The 24,475-nt window shown below is 38.3% G+C and overlaps 1 protein-coding gene across 3 annotated transcripts in view; it reads left to right on the forward strand.

Moving 5' to 3' along the window:
• The first annotated feature begins 9,467 nt into the window (after nt 1-9,467).
• LOC103028460 (filamin-B) overlaps nt 9,468-24,475 on the forward strand; it is a 126,954-nt gene continuing 111,946 nt past the window's right edge. Inside the window, exon 1 of one of the 3 annotated variants that reach the window (XM_022682249.2) lies at nt 9,468-9,936. In XM_022682249.2, the coding sequence (XP_022537970.2) occupies nt 9,645-9,936 (292 nt within the window). In that variant the 5' untranslated portion in view covers nt 9,468-9,644. The remainder of the gene's footprint in view (nt 9,937-24,475) is intronic. The other 2 variants (XM_022682248.2, XM_022682247.2) reach the window with 2 other exon arrangements.

Genomic DNA, 24,475 nt, shown 5'->3' on the forward strand with positions numbered 1-24,475 from the left:
CACTGGTCACATTTCTGTTTTCCTGCAGTCGGTTTTGAAAAAAGGTGAATGGGCTTCCTGTTGGGCTGCTGTAAGCGCCACAAAATTAAACACTTATTATTATTGGTTTGGTTTTGTTTTACAATTTTATATCTTTTATTTTTACACACAATTTTTGTTGGGGTTTTTTTTTCTTGTTTGTTTTCCATAAACAAATTAATTATAATTTAAGTTTTCTTTTCCATCTTTGACACCCAGTGGACGTTTGCTATTCAGCTAACATAAAACACATTTAAGATGACACTTTTTTTTTTATGTTTTATAATGCAAATAAAAAAGGTTCAGGTTAACGTGAATGGTGGCATGTTATAGTACACAAAGCCGAACTCACAAACGCGATTAATCAGATTATTATCTTTTATATTTGTAGGCATTTTTGTTTTTGCCATTTTACCCTCCAAACTGAAACCCTGTTCACACCCGGTCACTTTGTGCGACTGTTTTTACGACATGCATTAACGCTCGAGAGATCAGATTGATTTGTATCCATATCTGTTTAATGTGTCTCAGACCACCTCCTGCTCCAATCACTTAAAGCTCCACTAGGTAGGATTGAGATTTTGTGCTTGTGGGCTCCCCCTACAGTTGTAGAGTGTAATAAATATTTCAGGCAGATTAGTTTCTCTTTCTCGTTTTCTGGTTTTCACAGACATATTCGGTCTCTTTCCAGCTTCTGCCAGAGTGTCTGTAGAGTAGTTTGTAAAGAATGAACCAGTAGTCCTTGTAGAACTGTTAGAACTAAAGGTCGGAAAGCAGGTCGCAGTTCTCGCGAGCGTTGGTCGCGGCCGTCTCGGAAAACATACAGAGTCTGGTTTGAGCTCAGAGGAGCTCCGCAACAGATGCGAGAGCAACGCTGTTCCTCCTATTACACCTCAATGCAGCGCTGCAGTGAGTGTCAAGCTGTAATTTTACTTCTTTAAAAGATCAAAAATCAAGAAAATCCTACCTAGTGCTGCTTTAAAGCAGGTCAGGAGTTTGTCTGAGACGCATTTAAAACAACCACCATATGGTCTCAGACCATATCTTGACCTGGTTTAAGTGATCAGAACAGAAGGTGGTCTGAGACGCATTGAAACGGATACAAATACAATCACTTAAACCACTTCAGATTTGATTTGTATCTGTTTAAATGCGTCTTGGGTGTTTTTGCACTTGCATTTTTATGTAGTTTGGCCTCATTCAGATATAATTCTGATACTCAGGACTCCTAAAGTGAGCAGGTGTGAACGGGGTTGAATTTTTAAACTGATTTGTTAGCTGTTTGTAGAGTATTCATAATTGTAGGCCTTTGTCTGCACACTTCTGTAAATCACAAACGAATGAAAACTATAAACCGCTTAGTGTAAGCAGCCAATCCAGTGGTACCCAGCCTTCTGCCTGTAAATAATTTGTTTGAACATATTGTTTTTAGAGGTAAATATTCAGAAATACTTTTTTCTAATAGATTATTGTTTAACTTCTATTTTGTACATAAAGTACATGGAGTTACGATGGAGCTCATTGAATACAGTATTTAGAATTAGTATTTGCACTAACGCGCGTGTGATGTGCATGGTTTTAATAAAACAACTTTTACTCTCATCTGCTTTCCTTTATTTTATTTTTTTTCTTTGGCGCAAATAGGCTTTTAGCAGTGGCCAACATCAGTTCCCCGTGTGTCCCATGACTTTTGCCATGCCCTGTGGAAGCTAAATAATGCTGCACTGACCGGTAGGATGATGTGAATGGACCAGCAGTATAGAATGATGAATTAATTTCTGCTAGAGTTTCTTTTATTACTGTTCACATGGACAGTTATAGCCAGATACCAAAGTCACTATAATTACTGTGCTTTTTTCTATTAAAGATTCTACAAAATAATCTGTCCACACACTTTCTAAGAAATATGCAATGCACAAATTGAGGTACAGCCAATAGAATAGGACTCCCTGGAGCAGATAAGTGTGAACCCATTATTGATAACATTATTAATGCTAGGGGTGAAATAGAGGGGTATTAGCATTGTGCTGACCTCAGTAAATCTCTTATAAATGCTAAATTAATTCAGATCCCCACAGCAATGCTTCAAACTTTAGTAAAAATATAGTAAATGGCCGTGTTTGGACAGTAGAGACATATAATAAAACAAAAACAAGTATTTTTTGGATACATTTGATTTTAAAAGAAACAATGAGTGTCCATGTAGTTAAGGAACCAAAAACCAGCACAATTTACAAAAAGAAAGCCCAGTAGGTGCCATAATATATAATATTCACATCCATGGTGAGTATCTGCAAACTTCTGACCATAACTGTACTCTTGTGTGTTTTTATATTTATGTATTTTGTATAAAACACACACACACATTGATCTAGTATGCTGGAAAAAGGTGATTAAATGGGCACTAATCCTTAATAATTTTTGTTGACTTCCATCCTTAGCTCAAATTTGAAAAAGGCTGAAGAAAAAAAGGGAGGTGTAGTTTGGGAGGGGCACTGCACTGGATGATGTATGGGTTTAGGGGTGGGGCAGGAGGGAGAGCTAATAGTTGGAAGTCAGCAGGGAGGGTGGTATTATTGATTGACTGATTTGCATATTGTGATGTATCTGCCTATCAAAGTACACGGACTCATCCTCCACACCTATAGCACAGTTGAACCTGTGGGGGCGCTACAGAGGTGGAAATCACCTCAATAAAAGCGTTTTTTTTTTTTTAAGGGTTGGAAAAGGTTTATAAAAATTTTAAGCAGGACTTAGAAACTTGTTTCATTATGTCAAAGAAACACATTTCAGCTATTAATGGAAAAAAAATATGATTTAGGGTTTAGTGGCTCTTTAATGATGGGCCCTGGCCTGTCAGAATCTGTTCATTTCTGTTTCTACATTATTTGTCGATTTTGAACTTCCATAAAATAAAGTAAAAAAAACATACCCTGAGAATAAAGTACCTCAAAACCAATCAGCAGACCTGGAAGACAATGAAGTTGCCCAGCCGTTAGCACACAGTCTAAAGTTCATCTAAGGTTCAGTTTGACCCTGAGGTCAGTGCTGTGCTGGACCACGGACACAAGATGGCAGTCCATTACAAGACGGACTGGCTTCTCCAACATGTTTGTCATAGACAGTGCATTGCTTTGATGTCCATCATAGTCTCGTCTTCATGAAGAAATCTTCTGTGGAGTTTTTCTAAGGGTGACGGAACAGCCTGGGGTTGTTGTTGAGTCCACATTCCACTTGCTATTGTTCTTTGTTTGCCTGTGAGCCGGTGGATTTAAACCCCCTTGTTTCCTTAAGTGTACAGGGTGTGTCCCAATCGGATAGTAATTACTAATACTAATCATTTTTTTGAGTATGATGTATTTAGTGTAGATCAAAGTGTGAAAGTTGAGTACACTCAAATCAAATCACAAGGGTCAAAATGGGATTGGGCCCAACATTTAAAGGTTGGATGTTCTGATTGTTATTGGGAATAGGGTGGGTAGAGTGAAGGGTTGAGGCCACATGACCCTCCAAACAGAGATTTGGTTTTTATGGAAATCTGCAGGACATGGTGGATAATGGGGTTGGACAAACATTTTTAGTTATCCATGATGAGTTATTATTTTTTTACAGTGACAGGATGGACAGCTTATGCTTCACCTCCGCTAAATGTATACGAGACAATTTGATAAATTTTATTTGAAATTAATGTTTTACAGCTGCAGCAGCAAGTACAGGTGCATCTCAAAACATTAGAATAGCATTGTTATTTTATTCTATAAACTACAAACATTTATACCAAATTGCAAATCAAAATATTGTAATTTAGAGCATTTATTTGCAGAAAATGAGAAATGGCTGAAATAACAAAAAAGACCTCAAATAATGCAAAGAAAACAAGTTCATAATCATGACGTTTTAAGAGTTCAGAAATCAATATTTGGTGGGATAACCCTGTTTTTGAATCACAGTTTTCATACATCTTGGCATCATGTTCTCCTCCACCAGTCTTACACACTGCTTTGGGATAACTTTATGCTTTTACTCCTGGTGAAACAATGTAAGCAGTTCAGCACTTCATGCTTCCCTCTGCTACTGCTACTTTTATGGAGATGCAGATTTCATTTTCCAGCAGGACTTGGCACACTGCCCACGCTACTGAAAGTACCAATTGGTCTTATATAATATTCAAATTTTCTGAGATACTGATTTCTGGGTTGTTTTTATTGGCTGTAAGCTTCATAATCATCATCAACATTAAAAGAAATAAACGCGTAAACTAGATCATTCTGTGTTTAATACATCTATATAAAATATGAGTTTCCCATTTTCAATAGAATTACTGAAATAAAGTGACTTTTCAATGATTTTCCTTTTTTTGAGATGCACTAGTATATAGTAGGCTGTTAGTCCAGTGTATTACACAATTGGGACACAGCCAAGGACTTGTATTCTCAAGGAAGTGTAATGTCTGCTGGAGATTTAGCCAGGAAAGCTATAAGCTAACAGTCTGATGAAGGTGTCTGAGATCGGCGAGGTTTCTCCCAGATGTCACTTTGACGTGCTTGTGATGTGCAGGAATGTGATACTGGTGCTGAGTCAGCAGAACCTGCACTGCTGACAGGAAGTTCTCCGCCCGGCCTGACGACAGCCCAGGCATCTCCATTCTCCCACACGCTGAGATTTCCACCCAGCATCAGTCAAAGAGACCCGTCACAGGCAGGGAAACTCAACTGTGTGCAGGAGATGAGTGACATGGAATCGATAAAACTAAACGGATTAATTAAACGCGATAGTGCTTGTGGTTCTTGCTTGATCATGAGCTAATTAGGCAGTTATCGTTAACCCGGGGGTGGACGATTCCTGAATTCTGCGAAAGTGAATGTGAAGAACCCAAACTTAAAGCCAGCGCATTGAGAAGGTCTGCGCTTACTGTCCACTGTGGGTGGTAATATTAGCCTTCTATGATGTATTCAGAAATAAAATGACCCATCATCCCCGTCATCTGTCTGGCACCCACTATCATCAGGCCTTGCCATGAGCATGATGGCTAGTGTTCAACCTTGCTCACAAGATAGCACCTTTACATCTTCTTGAAAGGGTTCCACTTTTACAAGATTCTGCTCTTACAAGAATGGGTTCTTGGAAGGGTTTCGCTCTTACAACAATGGGTTCTTGGAAGGGTTCCGCTCCTACATGTTCCGCTTTTACAAGAATGGGTTCTTGGAAGGGTTCTGCTCTTACAAGAAAGGGGTTCTTGGAAGGGTTCCGCTCTTACAACAATGGGTTGTTGGAAGGGTTCCGCTTTTACAAGATTCAGCTCTTTCAATATTCCACTCTTACAAAATTCTGCTTTTATAAGAATGTTTTTGTTGTTGCTGTGATTGGTTTATTCTGACTTATCTGCTCACTTCTTAAATTAACAGACAAATATCAACAACCTCCAGCTGCACATGCCATCTAGAACCATCACTTTCTGTCTTTTGTTAGATTTCCAGCTCATGAACTAAGATCTAGTGAATCAGCTGCACAAAAACAACTCAGCACCCTGTGGTTAAAGCAGTCAGCGGAGCTTCTATCAGGAGATTGTTGAGATGCACCTGTAAGCATCAGTCTCAAGAACTTTGACCAAACGCTTCCAGAGCTCACGCAGCATCTCAAACCCGTCACTGCGGAGAGGAAGTGGGCCGTCTGGTCGTGTGGATGGCTGGTGGCAGGTGTTCTCAGGTCCTGGAGGAAGTTGGCACAGGTTCTCTGGTGATTCAGTGTAGGGTGAGTCCAGACCAACAGACAGACAGGGCCTGGGGTGAGACACGTAGCCTGAGTACCCTGAGGAGATAATCTGTGGTTGAGACACATTACCCAGAATGCTTAGCTCAGAGAGAAGTGACATGATGAGCAACGCTTTCACCAACTCATCACCGTTCATTACCCCAGCCGGCCCATGTGTCACCAGCACTGTGCTGATAGGCCTCGTCCCAAACGTCACCGGGAACACAACAGCACTGTGCTGATAGGCCTCGTCCCAAACGTCACCTACTGACAAACCTATATAGGGTACAGTGTTAAATATGGGTGTGGATCTGAACAGACCCGCCCCCAAAACAACCATATGAGCTTTACGTTCCTCTCTATCAGGGTTCTACTTTTAAAAGAATGGATCTGTGAAAGGGTTCCGCTCTTACAATGTTCCACATGTACAAAAATGGGTTCTGGAAAGGGTTCCACTCTTACAAAAATGGGTTATTGGAAGGGTTCCACTCTTACAATGTTTTACTTTTACAAAAATGGGTTCTGGAAAGGGTTCCGCTCTTACAAAAATGGGTTCTTGGAAGGATTTCACTATTACAAGGTTCTGCTCCTACAAAATGGGTTCTAAAAAGGGTTCCACTCTTACAAAAATGGGTTCTGGAAAGGGTTTCACTCTTACAAGAATGTGTTCTTGAAAGGGTTCAACTATTACAAGGTTCTGCTCCTACAAAATGGGTTTTTAAAAGGGTTCCACTCTTACAAGAATGTGTTCTTGAAAGGGTTCTGCTCTTACAATGTTCCACTCCTACAAAAATAGGTTCTTAAAAGAGTTCCGCGCTTACAAAAATGTGTTTTTAGAAGGTTCCATTCTAACAAGAATAGGTGTTTTAAAGGATTCTGCTTTTACAAGGTTCTGTTCTAACAAGAAAGGGTTTCTTAAAAAGGTTCTGCTCGTACAAAGGCTTTTCAATGGGTTCCACTCTTACAAGGTTTTGCTTTTACAAGGTTCTACTCTTAAAAGAATTGGTTCTTTAAAGGGCTCCCATCTTTGGTGGAATGGATGGTTCTGTACAGAACAATGGCACCTCACAAGAACCCAGTCAATAACTAAACTCTTTTTGCCTTCTTTCGATGGTTCTTCTCATTGTTACACTTTTTAAAAATGGGTTATTCATGTTTTTTTTTTAGTAAAGGCAGTTATTATCCACAGAACCATGAGATCACAAAAGAACCCAATGACAAACCAAAGCAGTGAAGTGTTCTAGATCACTGTTCTATCTGTACAGACATAGTTTGGGATCCGAATGAACCTGCTTTCTCTCAAACGGCGCCACAAAACCCAGTGAACAGCTGTTGTGTCAGGATGGGCGTGGCATTTACTCGCCTCTTTTCCCTGTTAGAATGGAGCTGTGATGCAATGCTGATCCACCCGAGTGACTAACGCTGATCATGTCAGAACTGTAGACTGCTGGAACCTTCCAGAGAGAAATCATTTGGAAGAAAGGAACATTAGCTGCTGTTCCTGATTCTATCAGGCAGGAACTGCCTTTTAAAAACACCTCAAAGGAGTGACCAACACAAACTGTCCAACAACATAATACAAAGAAAACTACTTCATATTCATTCAGAAACAACAATACTAATGTTTTATGGTTTCAGAAATCAATATTTGGTGAAATAACCCTGAATTTTAATCACAGATTTCATGTGTCTTGGAATACTCTCCACCAGTCTTTCACACTGCTTTTGAGTGGCAAAAAATTCGAGCAGTTCATCTTTGTTTGATGGCTTTGTTACATTCCATTCCATAGGTTTTAAGTGGGGTTCAGGTCTAAAATTGATCCTAAACTTATTTAAATGTCAGTCAGCAATCATAGGATGACATAAAGTGACCTACAAAAAGAATGACAAATGGCAGCTGATGTGAGACCAAAGTCAGTGCAGTTTTGTTTTCCTGGAAAATCTTACAGCACTTCATGCTTCCCTTTGATGACAACTTTTATAAAGATGCAGATTTTCTAGCAGGACTTGGCACACTGCCCACACTGCCAAAAGTACCGATTGGTCTTATATAATATTCTAATTTGCTGAGATACTGATTTTTGGGTTTTCATTGGCTGTAAGCTTCATAATCATCATCAACAATAAAAGAAATAAACTCTTAAAATAGATCACTCTGTGTTTAATACATCTATATAATATATGAGTTTCCCTTTTTGAACTGAATTACTGAAATAAATGCACTTTTCAATAATATTCTAATATGTCTAAGATGCACTACTACAAGCCACAGAGTCCTGCTCCCACTGTGAAAGTTGGTGGATGATCTGGGGAGTCTTCAGCAGATTTATCTTTATAAATATATAGTAGCATTTTCTCTGTTCTAAATTAACACACCCGATTCAGTTCATTAGCTCCTCGACAGGGGCATCGGTGGTTCAGTGGTTAGAGCATTGAGTTATTGATCACAGGGTTGTGGGATCAATACCCATGTTTCCCCATGCACTGAGCACCCAGCCCTCCCCACCTCAATACTGCTGCACCATGGCTGAGCCATTTACATCCCAATTCCTGAAACTAATACATTTTTATTATTTGCTTATTATTTATTATATTATATTTAGTATATTTTTTAATTATAGTTGAAGTATCTAAAATATATATTCGGATTTGATTAACACTTTGTTGTTTAATAAATTAAAATTATTTATGTTTCTTCATGTTTTTCTTTGTAGTTTGGATGACTTTAGTATTCAACTACAGTGCAGAACTTTTTTTTCAATAATAAAAAAATAACAGTGTTTAAAAGTTTGTCCAAACTTTAAAGTTGTACTGTATATTAATAAATACTCATTTTATTTTTTTGTTCTTTTATATTAAGAATTAAGGGTTTTACTTAATATTTTAATTTGCAAAATAAGATACTGCTAGTAGAAATTAGTAAATAAAAATGTGCTTTTAAGTTATAATAGAAAATAATCAGCTGTTACTTTTAGAGTTGCAACATTATAATTATAATTATAAATGTGAGTTAAATATGTCCATTCTATTGATATAAATTATGAAGAATCTTAAATATAAAACATATTCTGGTTTGTTTAACACTTTTTTTGTTTACTAAATAAACTAAATAATTTGATATGTTTTTATTCATAGTTTGGATGACTGTAACATAAATATACAATGCAGAACCTTTAAAAAAAAAAAAAAAACTTTTGAGTTGTACTGTAAATGAATAAATACTAATTTTAAAGAAATTGTTGTTCCTTTACATTAATTATATTAATTGGGGATTTTATTTAAACGTTTTTGTATACAAAATATGATACTGCTGGTAAAACAATATGGTAGTTTCATGTTTTAATCCTGTTTAATTTATGCATGTTAATTTTTTTTTCTCATTTTTTAAAGTAACTGTTACTTAGAGTTGCAACATCCGGTAATGAATTATTAAAATAATTACATATCACTAAATTAATTCATATGTTTTTTTTCACAGTTTGGGTGAGTTTAGTATTATTATGTACAATGCAGAACATTTTTAAATAATGAAAAAAATAACTAAATTCAAGGTCCAAACCTTTGTATTTTATTTATATCATTAAGTTTATTTATATTATTTATTTTGTATATTTGCTTTTAATCCGGACTGTCCCGCTGTAGGGAGCTAAAGTGGGCGTAAGGCTGGGGAGCGCTGCTCTGCGCATGCGCGGAGCTTCAGCGCTACTAAAGCTTGTGCGGTGCAGGCAGAGCTCATACGCTCCTCAGGGAAGCGGGCGAACACACGCGCACACGTACAGGCACGCTCACGCGCTCACACATACACACACAGACCCGCAGACTCACGCAGAACCACCCCGTATCCGAGGCCGCTCCGCCCGCCGCGCACTGAGAACATGCCCGCCACAGAGAAGGACCTGGCGGAGGACGCGCCCTGGAAGAAGATCCAGCAGAACACGTTCACGCGCTGGTGCAACGAGCACCTGAAGTGCGTGAATAAGCGGATAGCGGACCTGCAGCTCGACCTGAGCGACGGGCTGCGGCTCATCGCGCTGCTGGAGATCCTCAGCCAGAAGAAGATGTACAGAAAGTTCCACCAGCGGCCCACCTTCCGCCAGATGAAGCTGGAGAACGTGTCCGTGGCTCTGGAGTTCCTGGACCGCGAGAACATTCGCCTCGTCTCTATAGGTGAGCTCGCGCTCTCACGCAGCCAGGTGCGGCAGCACGTGACCTGCCTTTTCCCTTCTTACACACACCCGGTGGGGTAGACTCCAGCAAGCATTGGTCGCGTTGAGTTTTGAAACGCTTAAAATGAAGTTTGGCGTGTTTCACAGAAGTTCTGAAGCATGTTTGAAGTTAACGTTGTTTAAACGTTTTAGTTAACTTATCTCAAACAATGAAAAACACATGTACTATTTATATTTTGAAGTCATTTTGGTGTTTTAAAATGGCTAATAGTTACCACAAGCATTTTACTCACAGATATGTTGCACTCATTGTGGAAGTTAACGTTGTGTAAATGTTCTTGTTAAGTTCTCAAACTGGTAGACTCCAGCTGAGATGTTCTGAGGTAGGTTTGAGGTTTTGAATGCTTAAAATGAAGTTTAACGTTTTTCACAGAAGTTCTGAACTATGTTTGAACCTGAAGTCGTTTAAACGTTTCAAACACACATGTATTAACACAAGTTCCCGTTGAGTAAATGTTCTCAAACTGGTAGACACCAGCTGAGGTGTTCTGAGGTAGTTCAGAAATGCTTAAAATGTTTTGTAGTATGTTTGAAGTTAATGTTGTGTAGAGGTTTTTTTAATTTCTCTCAAACGCTCAAGTACACCTGTACCCCAATAGCATTTCACCTTTTGAGGTAGTTTTGGTGTTTTGTAAATGGCTTATTATGTTAAAAGGGTTTTACTAATTTTGAAGTTCACGTTGAGTAAATGTTCTTGTCAAGTTCTTAACCTGGTAGACTCCACCTGAGGTGTTCTGAGGTAGTTTTAATATTGAAAATGCTTAAAATGTAGTCTGACGTTTTTCCTAGATGTTTTGAAGCATGTTTGCCCTGCTTAAAGTGTAAAATTATATTTTATTGATATTTTGAATTTTTGAAGTATAATTAGGAGTATTACTTGTAAAGTTGACTAATCCATGTGGGACTACCTTTTCTCTAACACACAAATGCACCTTTACCTATATGACCAACTTTTTTTTTGGAGTCACATGCTTATTTCTGATGTAATTTTGGCATTCAGAACTTCTTAAAATGTAATATTTTATTGTAATGTTTAGAACATACAGTGTCAATGACACCAGGAATCTTCTAGCCCTGTACTTCCATAGATTCACATCCCAGAAACAAAACAGGCCATTTGTCTCCAACCTGGCTTTTGGAGTGCTACCTTCCCAGACTTTGGATCCAGACATAATCCGCCCACCTGATCCAAATAATCACTGCCTTTACACACCCTTGCTTGTCTGAGAGGAGTGTGTAGATGAGGTTTAAGGAAAACAGATCTTTAGAAGGAAGGTTGGAGATCATGCATGTAGGCTATAGGTCATACTTTCCTATTAAGGAATAAAAAGGCAGCATTTTTTCAGATTTCTCATAGTATAATTCTCCTCATGTCATATTTTATCGTAAATAGTGCCCGATGCATTCCTGCAGGTAGTCGTGGTTGTTTCTGGTTGAGAGTATGCTGTGCGCTATTGGCTGCTGCTTTTCACTAGTGTGTGTTGAGTGTGTGTGGAATGTAATTGTAAGCATCCTTGAGTGGCTTGAATGGCAGAAAGGCGATTTATAAGTGTAATTGTAAATAGTAGGGCTGCATAATGTGGACGAAAACATATTGATTTAAAACACAATACGTTTTAAATTAGTTTAAGCTTCTCTTTCTGTAAGACTTTCAGCACTTTTCGGCTCGGCTGCCGATTCCTGCACATTTTTGTGGTTTTCCAGCTCAGGACACACCCGATTCTATTCACCTGTTGAGAAGCAGGTTTAGTAGGTGTGTCTGATCAGGGGGAAATTAACAAACTGTGCTGGCTTTATGAAGCCCTTGGTCCTCTTTTAAAGGATTTTTTTTTTTGCCAGACCCACCATTTCACTATTTTTGTTTTTTTTTGTGATAAATCTTTGTTTTTTGTCGTCCACCGTAGTGCATTATTGAGCTTATTAATAAGGCAAACGTATTTACAGTACTACCTTCATACCTAGCTAAAACATTAGTGCCCATTCCATCAGTATAGAAATTATGTGTAAAACATACAAATGGCATATCTGCTTTTATTTCATTTAAATGGTTAGTTCTTTGGCTATTGATTTGCCATAGCTAGCTACAGTGTAATTTAGCACACTGCAAAAAACAGGTGTAAAACACAAATAATTTGAACAGCTGATTAAAAACTGTAATTTTGAAATCTGGAATTTGATATAAATTAAAGCTTTATACTGGTGGAACTGGCACTAATTAGTTAGCTGGCTATCTCAGCTATGCTAGTCAAAAAGAGTAAGCTGCAAAACACACAGCACTCAAAACACAAAGGGACTGTAATCTTGCTGAAGGCTGGATGTTGCAATGGATAAGCTTTCTACTGGTGGAATGGGTGCTAATTGGTTATTTGGGTAAAATAAAAGCCCAGGCTAATTAGCCAGTGCTTGACTGGTAGATATTTATTATGATGTCATGTAAAACAGAAGAAGGTTCAGATTCTTAATTAACCTTTGCAGACGTGAATTATGTTCTAGTGATAGAAAAATATATTGTCATATATTATTTTCTTTCTGTAATGCGTACAAAACAAAACTCTACTAGTTCAATATAAAACCTGTGTAAAATACAATTAACTAAAATATATAATTTATTTTTTTATTTTTGTATTCCTATTGCATTGCAATGTTTAACATTTTTTATTTCAGATTAAATTTCAAACAATCCATAAACAGGTTAATTTTTTTTTGCTTTGAATCACATAAAATTAATTAAAAATGAGCTTATCTCATTTTTGTCTCTCTTTGGAGTAAACTCGGAAATGCTACACCGCCAAAAAGTTCCCCTCAACTCAACTTGTAGTCTAACTCGAAAAATAAACTCAATAAACAACTTAAAACTTTCACACGATTTTGTTTAACTCCAGATTTTCGAACTCTATTTTTAAATTTGCTGCGTAGTTTTTGTTCAAGACCTCAACCTTTGCTACTGTCTCTCAATCGTATAACGTTAGTTATAAACTGTCTTGCTGTGCAGTTTGTTTAGCCACACCTAATTAAACCTCATTTACACTGCAGTTGAGCAAAGCCTCGGCCCCGGGGCCCATTCCAGGCTGAAGCGGGAGAAAGTGTGACGATTACATTCTGTAAAGTTAAGCTACGCTAATTTCTCAGTTTAGGTCTCTGATGTCACTGATTACACTGATGTCATTATATTGGCAGTACTGTACTGTCTCTACTGTCTGTACTGTCTCTACCACGTCTGCCAGGGTTTCTGCTCTCTAATGCTCAGATTGTGTAACACTGGTGAGCAAGACCAGCGCTGTGAGACAGGTTGTCTGAACGTGTGGTGATGCAGTCATGGTTTAAAGCAGGTGCTTATCTCTGTATCTCAGCAGGCCTGTGTTAGAGCCAGTCATTGTAGTATAATTAAGTTATGGCCTGTGTTTGTAATTATCCCGACGAGGAAAAACACAGCCAAACTTTGTCATGGCAACCTGGCCGCAAGGATGCTTGTAAAGGTTGTGCTGCACATGATTATAAAATATATATTGGAAATGTTTGATTGAAGCAAACATCTGAGAGAAGAATGCTTTGTGTTAACACTAGGGGTGGGCGATATAACTCTGAAGTAATACCATGATATTTTTACTTGAGGTGCATTTGTGCTCATGATATTTGACGCAAAATAATATGGAAACACCTTTAAAAATATATTATTAATATATTTCATAATTTGTTCAACTTCAACACAATACATGCTAGTTGTATTTAGTATAAATTGGGGTTGAAAAATATGATAAAATTATTGTATAATGATTTTTAAAGACATGTTCGACACACACATACAAAATGCATTAGTAGCAGCAGATTCTAAAAAAAAAACACTTAATGTTTTTTTTTTATTATTATTTTACCAAATTGAACACCTCTGGAATATAATCAAGAGGAAGATGGATGATCACAAGCCATCAAACCACCAAACTGAACTGCTTTAATTTTTGCCCCAGGAGTAAAGCAGCATAAAGTCATCCAAAAGCAGTATGTAAGACTGGTGGAGGAGAACATGATGCCAAGATGCATGAAAAAAACTGTGATTTAAACCAGGGTTATTCCACCAAATATTAATTTCTGAACTCTTAACTCTTATGAATATGAACTTGTTTTCTTTGCATTATTTGAGGTCTGAAAGCTCTGCATCTTTTTTGTTATTTTAGCCGTTTCTCATTTTCTGCAAATAAATGCTCTAAATGACTATTTTAATTTGGAATTTGGGAGAAATGTTGTCTGTAGTTTATAGAATAAAACAACAATGTTAATTTAACTCAAACATAAACCTATAAATAGCAAAATCAGAGAAACTGATTCAGAAACTGAAGTGGAAATATAAACATAAGGGTTTGATTGGAGAGTTAACGCTAGTGCTGGGCGATGCGACTCTGTAATCTGTAGTATCACAGTATTTTATTATTGCCATTGAGCATGATATTCATGGCAATATGACAAAAACCTGAAGGCTGCTGTATCTTTACCTTGCAAGGTTTTGAGCTCAGTCTCACCACTGTTCCAACAGGAGAGATGGAAAATTCTTTGTTAGCATCTTTTGTATTAAAAGACGTGCATGCTTTGTCATGCTGCTGATTACCCGTCTATACAGCCTTTATAATCTAGTCCCAGACATCAGCAGCAGCAGACATGGTGAAGATCTAGACGCTGAGCATTAAATTGCATTTATTTGAGTGAGGTAAAGATGAGTAATGTCAATTTTTAAGGTTTCTAGCAGCTTGAAGGTGTGAATCATCCTGCTGCATCACCTTTTTAGATGATTGTGTTGTCCTGGAGTCCATGTGCTACTTGTGTAGATACCAGAACAAACAAATAATAGTGACGTCTGGGCTACTTTTTGTGAACATTCTTTTGGCATAGAGTTGTGGACAGAGCTTGCTCATGTGTGTCTTGCTACCATTAGAGCTGTGCTCATAAGTGTGCCGTTTTTATGGCGTTCCAGAGGGAATAATTGTGGCCTTGTTATCTGTGGGAAGAACAACCCCCAGCTCACTGCATTGAATCAACACAGTGCTATTCAGCACAGGCATCTGGTATAAGCTGTGCTGTGAACAGAGTTAGTGGTTGGTGTTCTCCTCCAAGCGTGTTGAAGTGGTGGTAGTATTGTATATATTACTGAATGTGGTTGTGATTGGCTTGCTTTTGGTTGGGCATTTGATTAATTAAAATATGAAATAAAAAGCAAGGTTCAGAATTTGTTAACTCTCTAAATTATAGCCATCATTATCAAAACACTATGTACTAGCGCATCTTAAAAAAAAAATATATATATATATATATATATATATATATAATTGAAAAGTAACTTTATTTCAGTATTTGAGTTCAACATATGAAACTTATATATTATATAAATGTATTACACACAGAGTGATCTATTTTTATATTTTTAAGCCATCTGCTGGTGTAGAGATATGCAGATTTCATTTTCCAGCAGGACTTGGCACACTGCCCACACTGCCAAAAGTACCAATTGGTCGTATATAATATTTTTTGGGTTTTAATTGGTTGTAAGCCATAATAATCAACAATAATAGAAATAAACGCTTAAAATAGATCAATCTGTGTGTGTAATACATCTATATAATGAATGAGTTTGACAATTTGAACTGAATTACAGAAATAAAGTAACTTTTTTTCAATAATATTCAAATTTTTTATCAGATGCACTTGTGTGTGTATATAGTACTAAACTAACTTTACAAGGAAGGAGCACACGGTACTACCCCGCCAATTGTTGCCCCAATCCTAAAGGCAGTTTCTACGTTCATACTGGTTTTAAACTCTCCACCTCCATTCATATCCCACCTGTTTACACAGGAAGTGGATCGATGGCTCCCGTAGGTCAGAATTTACACAGATACATCCTGAGCGATAGCCACTTCCTGTCCATAGTCTGCCCACATGCTATAAACGACAAATATAGATCAGTGCTTTGAAACGTGACCTCACTGCAGGATCTATTGACTCCCTCTCCCACCTCACCCATTGTTTCGTATATACTGAGTTAAAGTGTGGCATTTACGCTTGGACTGAAGGTCATGTCTGGCTTATGGACCGTGAACATTGAGCTCTGCTGCAAACGCAGCGATGTTGGTTTGTTGCAGCACAATTTCACAGTCCAGTTCAACGTGGTTATAATCATTCTTTATACTGATTTTACATTTTTTTTTTTCTTTCCCAAATTTGGTTTTTATATGAAGGTTCATATGAACTACATAGTTTTAAGTATTGTAAGATGTGTATGCAAGAATGTTTTTAGGTGTATTTTGGCTACATCTGTCTTTAATTTTGTGACTGTACCTTGAACTAGGATGTTCCCTAACTTCTATTTTGTGTCTAAAAGCTGGAGTTATACATGCTGGGCACAGAGTTGTCCCTCTATGATTGGGAGATTGCTGGTTCGAATCCCTGCCATGCAGCTTGCCTTCAGCAGCTGGAGCCCTGAGAGGGCACAATTGGCCTTGCTCTCTCTGTTTGGGTAGATGGCGCTCTTTCCCCACATTACTCCAAAGGGTAATGCCAATCAGCTCAAGGCATCTGTGAGCTGAGGTATCAGAAAAAAATTGCTGCGTTTTCCAGTGAGTGTGTAAAGGCATGTCCTTGTCTTCACCTATCTTGTAGCACTTGGGGCATTACTAGTGATAAGGGGGATTGGGAGAATAAAGGGATAAAATGCCAGACTTGGTAGGTTGGAGTGTGGCGGGCCTCCACTGGCGGGCCTTGATTCTTGTCCTTGTTTTACGAAGCTTTTTTTTTTTTTTTTACAGCGTTTGAGGGTTTAAAAGCGTTGCAGCCACCAACCCCCTCCATTGGCAGCCCCTCTCTCCAGTGGCAGCCCCTCCAATGGTTCTCAATCTTGGTCCTGGCACCAACCTTGCACATTTTAAGGCTTTCCCTTCTCCCAACACATCTGATTCAACCAAAAAACTATAACAACCCATTTGAGGAATCCTGTAGGTGTGTTAAAGCAGGAAAACCTCCAAAATGTGCAGATCATTGTGCCCCAGGACCAGGATTGGGAAACACTCCTCCTTCTCTGGCCTCTGTCTTCACTGTGCTTCACTGTAACTCACTGCACAGCTCTAAAGCTTTTCATCTTCCAGGCTAAGAGCTTTAAGTTGTCCCTGAAGAATTGTGGTTCTGGTAGAGTTCCATATCTCTGTGGTCTGTCAGGTTGTTAAAAATATTATCTGTTAATGTTTTTTTTTATATAATGTGCTGCAAAGCTGAAGCAGCTTGTTATTTACTCAAACTTATGTTGCCAGTTATTACATTTATATGTTCTCGCAACTCTTCCTAATAATGGTGCTTTTAATAATGGACCAATCTTGTTCCAGTGTCTGTGTGGGTTTGATCAGTGGGGTCTTTAAGGTTCTCAAATCAGCCATAGTGGTTTTCTTAGTGGTCCCCTTTATGTCCTGAGGTCATTTACTGCTGCAGTGGTCTCCTGGCTGGAGAAAGTGACCTCAGGACATAAAGGGGACCACTGTGGCCGGAGCTTCATGGTTTCTTTGCAGTTTGCACTCCTGATTATAGTATATTTTATTGGAAAGAAGTGGATGCTGATGTGAGTCAGTGCTTGGAGGTATCTGGGGAGGATGTGTGGCTGAATGACATCACTTGGTGCTTTGTGTTTTGAATTCTAAGTAGCTTTCCATCTGTTTTCTTTCTTTCTTTTCAGTTTTTCCTTATGGTGGTCACTTCGGTTTTGGTCCTTGGTCCCACTACATTTGTTCCGAGAGAGTACACCACTTGTTCTGTTTAACCTTTAACCTTGCTTTTGCTCAATTTCGAGGCCAATTACCCAACAAACTCAATAGGACTCCCCCTATCACTATTAGTGACCAACAGGAGGGCTCCGACAGCTGATGGCAAGCTGCATGACCGGGATTCGAATCAGTGATCTCCCAATCATAGTGGCAGCAGAATACTTAATTGGCAAAAAGACTTGGGGAGCTCACATCTTTACTGATACAAACTCTAAATTATCTCCTCTTTAGGTGCCTATAAGTCTTGGTATTTATAGCATCTGCTTTTTTTTTATAGGTTTACATTTTTCGACTGTACCAAATTAATACTAAAAAAAAGCAGCATTTACAAAAATGAGAAGACAGTTCTCTAAGCATTTCACAGCATTGGTGTTACTACTGATTTTATGGATTTTTTTTTTTTTTTTTTTTTTTTTTTGGTCAGTTTCACAGAATTGGTCAACCAATATTCTTCACCGCAAGTGTTCCCTATTAATTTGAATAGCGCCACTATGTAAAATATTTAAAGCATTAACTTTAAGTCAAATTGTGGGTGAGTTTTAGGGTTTAGAGGGCCTGAGTTTTTTTTTTTGTTTTTTTAATAAACATGGTGATAGTTGATGTCACATATCAATACAACTGTGGAACTGTGAAATATAACATTCCATTGATTCTTAACCAATACTGTGTGTATATGTAGACTAGAAATATACTTGCTGTTTGGCCATATATGTACTTTTCTCCAGCCTGTTCTGCTTTGCGTGAAATATAGAAATTTGATTTCTTTGTATTTTAATGTACATGTTTCCACCATCGCCTTTTAAAATGATACTATGAGCATATTTGCGAGCTGATCTTCAGCCCATCATACAGCTGCTCCTCCTTAAATCTTTTCATCAGTTTGATGCTGCCCCTTAATTTTTTTTAAAAGGTAGTGCTCAACCAACGCTCCAATCTCTACCCTTAGTCATCTCTCTTCACCAGGGAGACTGAGTGAGCCATGCTTCATATATACACATCTCTCCACCGAGACGCTCTGTAATCAGTACGTCTGAGATCCGGCCCTGATCCTGGTAGCAGTTCATAAATCCCACCAACAGACTGCACAGTGGCATGCCGAGCAGGGAGTGGTGAGCTCATACATGTCTACGTATCACTGTGGCTTCCATCAAAAGATGCTCCCCACCCCACCCCACACCAAGTCCCCAGTGGAACAGCTCTGAGACGGCTTGTTAGAAAAGGCCTGACCTTCCGTCTGGAAGCTGTTGAAAGCTTTTCCCCCCTACTCGCATCCTCTGAGCCCAACCTAAACAAATATGCATCTCGAGGAGAAGCGCTCATGCTGATGGAATTCATTGGTGTTTTTAAGGCCTTTAATCACAGCGACAACCGCAAGCCACCACAGGCCTCCCTCACAGATCCCAGCGCCAATAAATCAGCCCGTTCAGAACTTTAATCTCCCAAGAAAAGGCACTGCATGCATGAGCGAGGAGGACCGGAGCTGTGGGGACTGGGGGATGCTGGAGGATGACTCTCCTAGTGGGATGCTTTAGCTTCCCATTAGATTCCATTATTTATTTTTTTATTTGTTTATTTATTTTTTTATTTATTTTTTTATTTATTTATTTTTAAGGGCTGGGTGGAGGTGGAACTTTCTTTTTTTTTTTAATCATCTGAGACCGTAGTTGTCGAACTTCTTTAGCTGAAGGTAGAGCTCTGGCAATATGATTTATATTTTTTGTGTAATGTAATTTTTCCAGTGTTTACTTCCAAGAATTAAAATTCACAATGTACAAATGTTGTTATTTTTGTCCCTTGTGATATAATAATCATCAAATTTTTTATGCCTTTAACATAAAAGTGTATATATACAGAATAAGTATACGATACAAGGAACTATTAACACGGAGGAGGTCCTAAATCATTGTGCGAAGAACCTTGACCCTTAACTGCGCTTTGTATTAGAAAAAGTGTAATTAGTCCTGCTAATATGGATGGAAAGCAGCACAGTGATGTGTTTTGTTTTCCTGCGCTGTTTTCCTGCAGGGTGTGAATGATGAGGTGGTTTAGCAGGTTGCTCTCTGTTCCCATCAGCGTCTCCTCTTCTCGACCTCTTACTGGAACAGAGTGGGATTGTAGGGCTCCCCAGCTGCCGGTTAGATGCGAGATGTCGGATCTCGGTGTTAAGTAAACATTTGCATGAATAAAGTACAGGAGATGTGGATCAGTGTTTTTTTTTTTTTTTGTTTTTGTTTTTTTACAATTTGAATGTAAAGATACAGTGCCAGTAAAAGTTTGGACACCTTCTTATTCAATGTTTTTTATTTATTTATTTTCCCTACATTGTAAATGAATAGTGAAGTGATCCAGACTATGAAGAAATGCATAAGGAATCATGTAGTACAATTTTTAAAAGTGTTAAACAAACCAAAAAACTCTTATCTGGGGAGCTGTTAACTTTTAAGAGGTTTCTGAGACTGGTAAATCTGATGACCTTCTCCTGTGCAACAGATGACACTCTTGCTCTTTCTTTCCTGGGGCGGTCCTAATGAGGGCCAATTTCATCATCATCATCGTCTTTGAGGTGACTGCACTTAAGTTGTTGCTTCTCATAATCTGGATTAGAACATTACTCAAATATTCACTATTCACTGTATACCTGTAACTCTACCTCTTCACTACTTTACTTTAACTGATGATCTCAAACTTTAACATTAAGAGGCAAGAAGTTCAAGTAATTAACTCTTGATGAGTTCAGCACAGCTGTTAACTGAACGCCTGAATTTCCCGGTGACTCTACATCATAAATCTAACTGAGAAAATTTAGCAGAGATGTGCAAAACTGTGTAATCTATGTAAGAGGTGCTACTTTTTTAAAGAATCTAAAATACTGTATAAAACATTTTAAAGGTTTTTTTCTTAATAGTTTGAATGACTTTAGTATTAATCTACAGTAGAGAATACTTTGAAAATTATGAAAAAAACACTGAATTAACTGATTTACTGGTACTGTACATATTTACTTGCATGATTTTTGTAGTTTATTTTGCTTAATTTTACATTGCATATCCTGTTATGTGACTATTGCATAGGTACACATTACAATGATGATGCTGAAACAATATATTGTATATTGTGCAGCCGTTCCCTAACTTATCACAGTAATGATTAAAATATGATTTATCTTAGACTCCTAGGGCAGCTGGAAAGAAAGAAGGAAATGCAAAAAAAAAAAAAAAATTGCATGATTTTGACTTTGTACAGAATATTCATACCTCTGATCTGGATCAGCATGATTATATATTTTTGTTTATTTATTTATTTATTATATATTTTTTGTTTATTTATTTAATTATGTGTTTTTTTTTTTCCTACTCTGGAGCTATGAGGCCTGAGTAACAAGCAAATCCACCAATCAGCATGCTCGCTTGAAACCCTGTTGGCGTTGGGTTATCTTAACTGGTTATGTGGTTTGACACTAAACTGTTATCACTAAAAATAAGCAACTTTAAAGGATTGTGTATCTCTGGCTGTTAATCTTCAACCTGCTTCACCCCCCCAGGTCTCAGCTGAGCTCAGTTTCTATTTTTGACGTCTTGTGAAAACATTAACCTGACCGTCCTGTTCTCTCAGTGAGGGTAATGGAGGGGCTTTAATTAGTATTTGGTCCTTTGGTTTCAGGGCTTGTGTTTTAGAAGCTATTCTTTAGTGTGTGAGAGTTGGAGTTTATGGTGTGTGTTTTTTATGATCAATTCAGGTGTGGATACCTGTGAAGCTGCACAGGTGTGACCTCTCTATTGTCTGGTTAGATTACTGTGTAACCAGAGAGCAGAGCTTTTGTCTGTGCAAACATTCCAGCGTTATAAATCCTGATTCTGATATTGTCTGTACTAGATTGGATTTTGTATTAATATGTGAGTCTGCCTTTATTTTTTTGTTATAATAAATAAGGTTTAATTTCTACCCAGTGTATGTAAAGTGTGTACAGTGAGATTCTGAGATTTACATTAAAGTCAGAGCTTTAAAGAACAATATAAATTTTATTTAGTATAATTTATAGGGGTGGCTTAAATGTTTCTGTCTTAAGAAACGAGGTGTGGGTGTGTAGCCACTCTCTTTAGAAGAATACACACTTCCACACATTTCTAAAGCTTTATTACTGTTAATTTGCTTTATTTAACATGCATGCTGCATCCTAAAAAAACTTACATCATATTGCATGAATATAAATTATTATTAATATTATTTTTATATTTTCTCCTCTCCATGTAGAAGATTTGTATGTTTACACTATGTCCAAATGTTTGTGGACACTGCTTTTAAAGAGTGTGTGACGCTGCGTTGGGTTGCCATCATTAATGAATCAATCTCATTTGGTGCCTAGAAATAGCGCGCAGTCTCTCTTTAGCAAATAAACAGGAACCTTCTGCCACCAGAAATGGGGACTGTGGACCAGTGATGCTGTGTTTTCTGGAATAATGGTTGTTTGGTTTGTGGTAAAACCGGCTGCAGTACTTGTATACTGTTCTATGTTTTACTGCATATGATGAATAACATATATAAAAATATATATTTTAATTTAATATCATTTCTTATCTTTTGAGATGTTGGTGTCTTGTCACACTCTTATAATATACACAAACAACTACTCCCTTGTAAAGAGCAATAAACTATTGATTGATTAGATTTATTTATTTATTTATTTATTTTTGGGCCGAAAGTGAAAAAAGGACAAAAATGTAAATGCATGAATTTTACGTGACTGTTAATGTGTACACATGCACGCGTGTGCGCACACTACCCAAGCTTCAGCTATGTCTGTGCTTTCCAGACTGAATAAGAAACCAACTGTTTTTGTATGTCGACAGCTGAAATGTATAGCCTTTATTCACAAACCTCCAGAGATATTGATCAAAAGATTCTATAACCTGTTTTTGTGTGTGGTGTGTGTGTGTGTGTGTGTGGTGTGTGTGTGTGAATTCCTCAGCTTCTTATCGTGTCCGCTCATGGCAGGCGAGTGATTTTGATAAAAGGGCGTGAGTGAGCCGATTCCCTCTGACCTGCCTGTAGAGCCGGGTGTGATTAAGAATCCTGAGAGCGCTGGCAGTTTGATTTATTGGGAGTCTATATTAGTTTGTGTGTGTTTTAAGTGATAGTGTGTGTGTGTGTGTGTGTGAGGGAAAGGTTACAGTGCAGATGTTGTGAAACGGGAATTCACTTAACACTGGGGGGGACTGTTCTTATCACTGGTTTGGGTGTGAACTTGATTTGCAAGATGTTTTGTGAATGAAACGAGTGAGTGTTTTAGATGTAGATTATCATCGGTGTAAAAAAGAGAGAGCAATCTGTGTTTTAGAGGGAGATTGCAGCTTGACAGGAATCGGCACACAGTCTCTATCCAAGGAAGAATCGGCACACTCTACTCCTCTATCCCAACGAGAATCGGCACAACCTCCTGCTCTATCCCAACAAAAATCGGCACACCCTACCCCTTTATTCCAACAATAATTGGCACACCTTACCCCTCTATCACAACAAGAATTAGCACACCCCACCCCTCTATCCCAGCAAGAATTGGCACACCCTACCCCTCTATCCCAGCAAGAATCGGCACACCCTACTGTTACGACCCGGTTTTTATTGATAAAAAATAAGGGAATATGACTTCAGGAGTGAGCATAGGCCAAAATAACAAATAAAACCAGCTAACAAACAAAGACAACTAACTGAACCTGCAAAATAAAGAAAACTAAATACATAAACTACCCTGACTCCCTGTCACCAAAACAGGAGAAAAAGGTAGCAAAACAAAATGGCACTCACCCCCTACTTTACCCAAAGAATAATCTATATTGAAGCAAAAACTAAAGCAACACACATAAAACAAAATGGAGGTGCTGGGTTGGTCTGAGCAGGAAGTTGTTCCAGGTCAGGAAAGGGGAGGAGCCCTGAACGTCTCTTTCAGTTCAGGTTTCCTCTTGCCCTTTTAGAGTGCGCCCCCGGTGGCCAATCATGGTCCTACAATCAAAAACCAAACACAAACAGCACAGAGGGCACACAAAGAAAAACCAATACGACCAGGGGTCGTAACACTACCCCTCTATCCCAGCAAGAATCTGCACACCCTAGCCCTTTATTCTAACAAAAATTGACAAACCATACCCCTCTGTCCCAACAAGAATCGGCATGCCCTTTCCCTCTTTATCAGCAAGAATCGGCACAGCCTACCCCTCTATCCCAATAAAAAGAATCTGCACACCCTGTCCCTCTATCCCAACAAGAATCAGCACACCGTACCCCTCTACAAAAATCTGCACACCCTACCCCTCTATCCCAATGAGAATCACCACACCCTAACGCTCTATCCCTACAAGAATCGGCACACCTGCACCTCTATCCCAGCAAGAATCGGCACACCCTACCCCTCTATCCCAATGAGAATCACCACACCCTAACGCTCTATCCCTACATGAATCGGCACACCCTGCACCTCTATCCCAGCAAGAATCGGCGCTCTACCCCTCTATCCCAGGAAGATTGGGCCTAAATACTGTTTTTCATATGTTATGTTTACAACTCCTTTAGTAAATAGTCATGGTAGTAAGACTAAGAGGGTGTGGCTCCACCATCTTTAAGACTTCTTAAGACCATCTTAGACTAACCTTCTCTATATGCCTACCACTAATTTCTTTATAATTTAAGGTTTAA

The sequence above is a fragment of the Astyanax mexicanus genome, chromosome 24 (genome assembly GCF_023375975.1).
Source record: "Astyanax mexicanus isolate ESR-SI-001 chromosome 24, AstMex3_surface, whole genome shotgun sequence".
In the NCBI taxonomy this organism is placed as follows: domain Eukaryota; kingdom Metazoa; phylum Chordata; class Actinopteri; order Characiformes; family Acestrorhamphidae; genus Astyanax; species Astyanax mexicanus.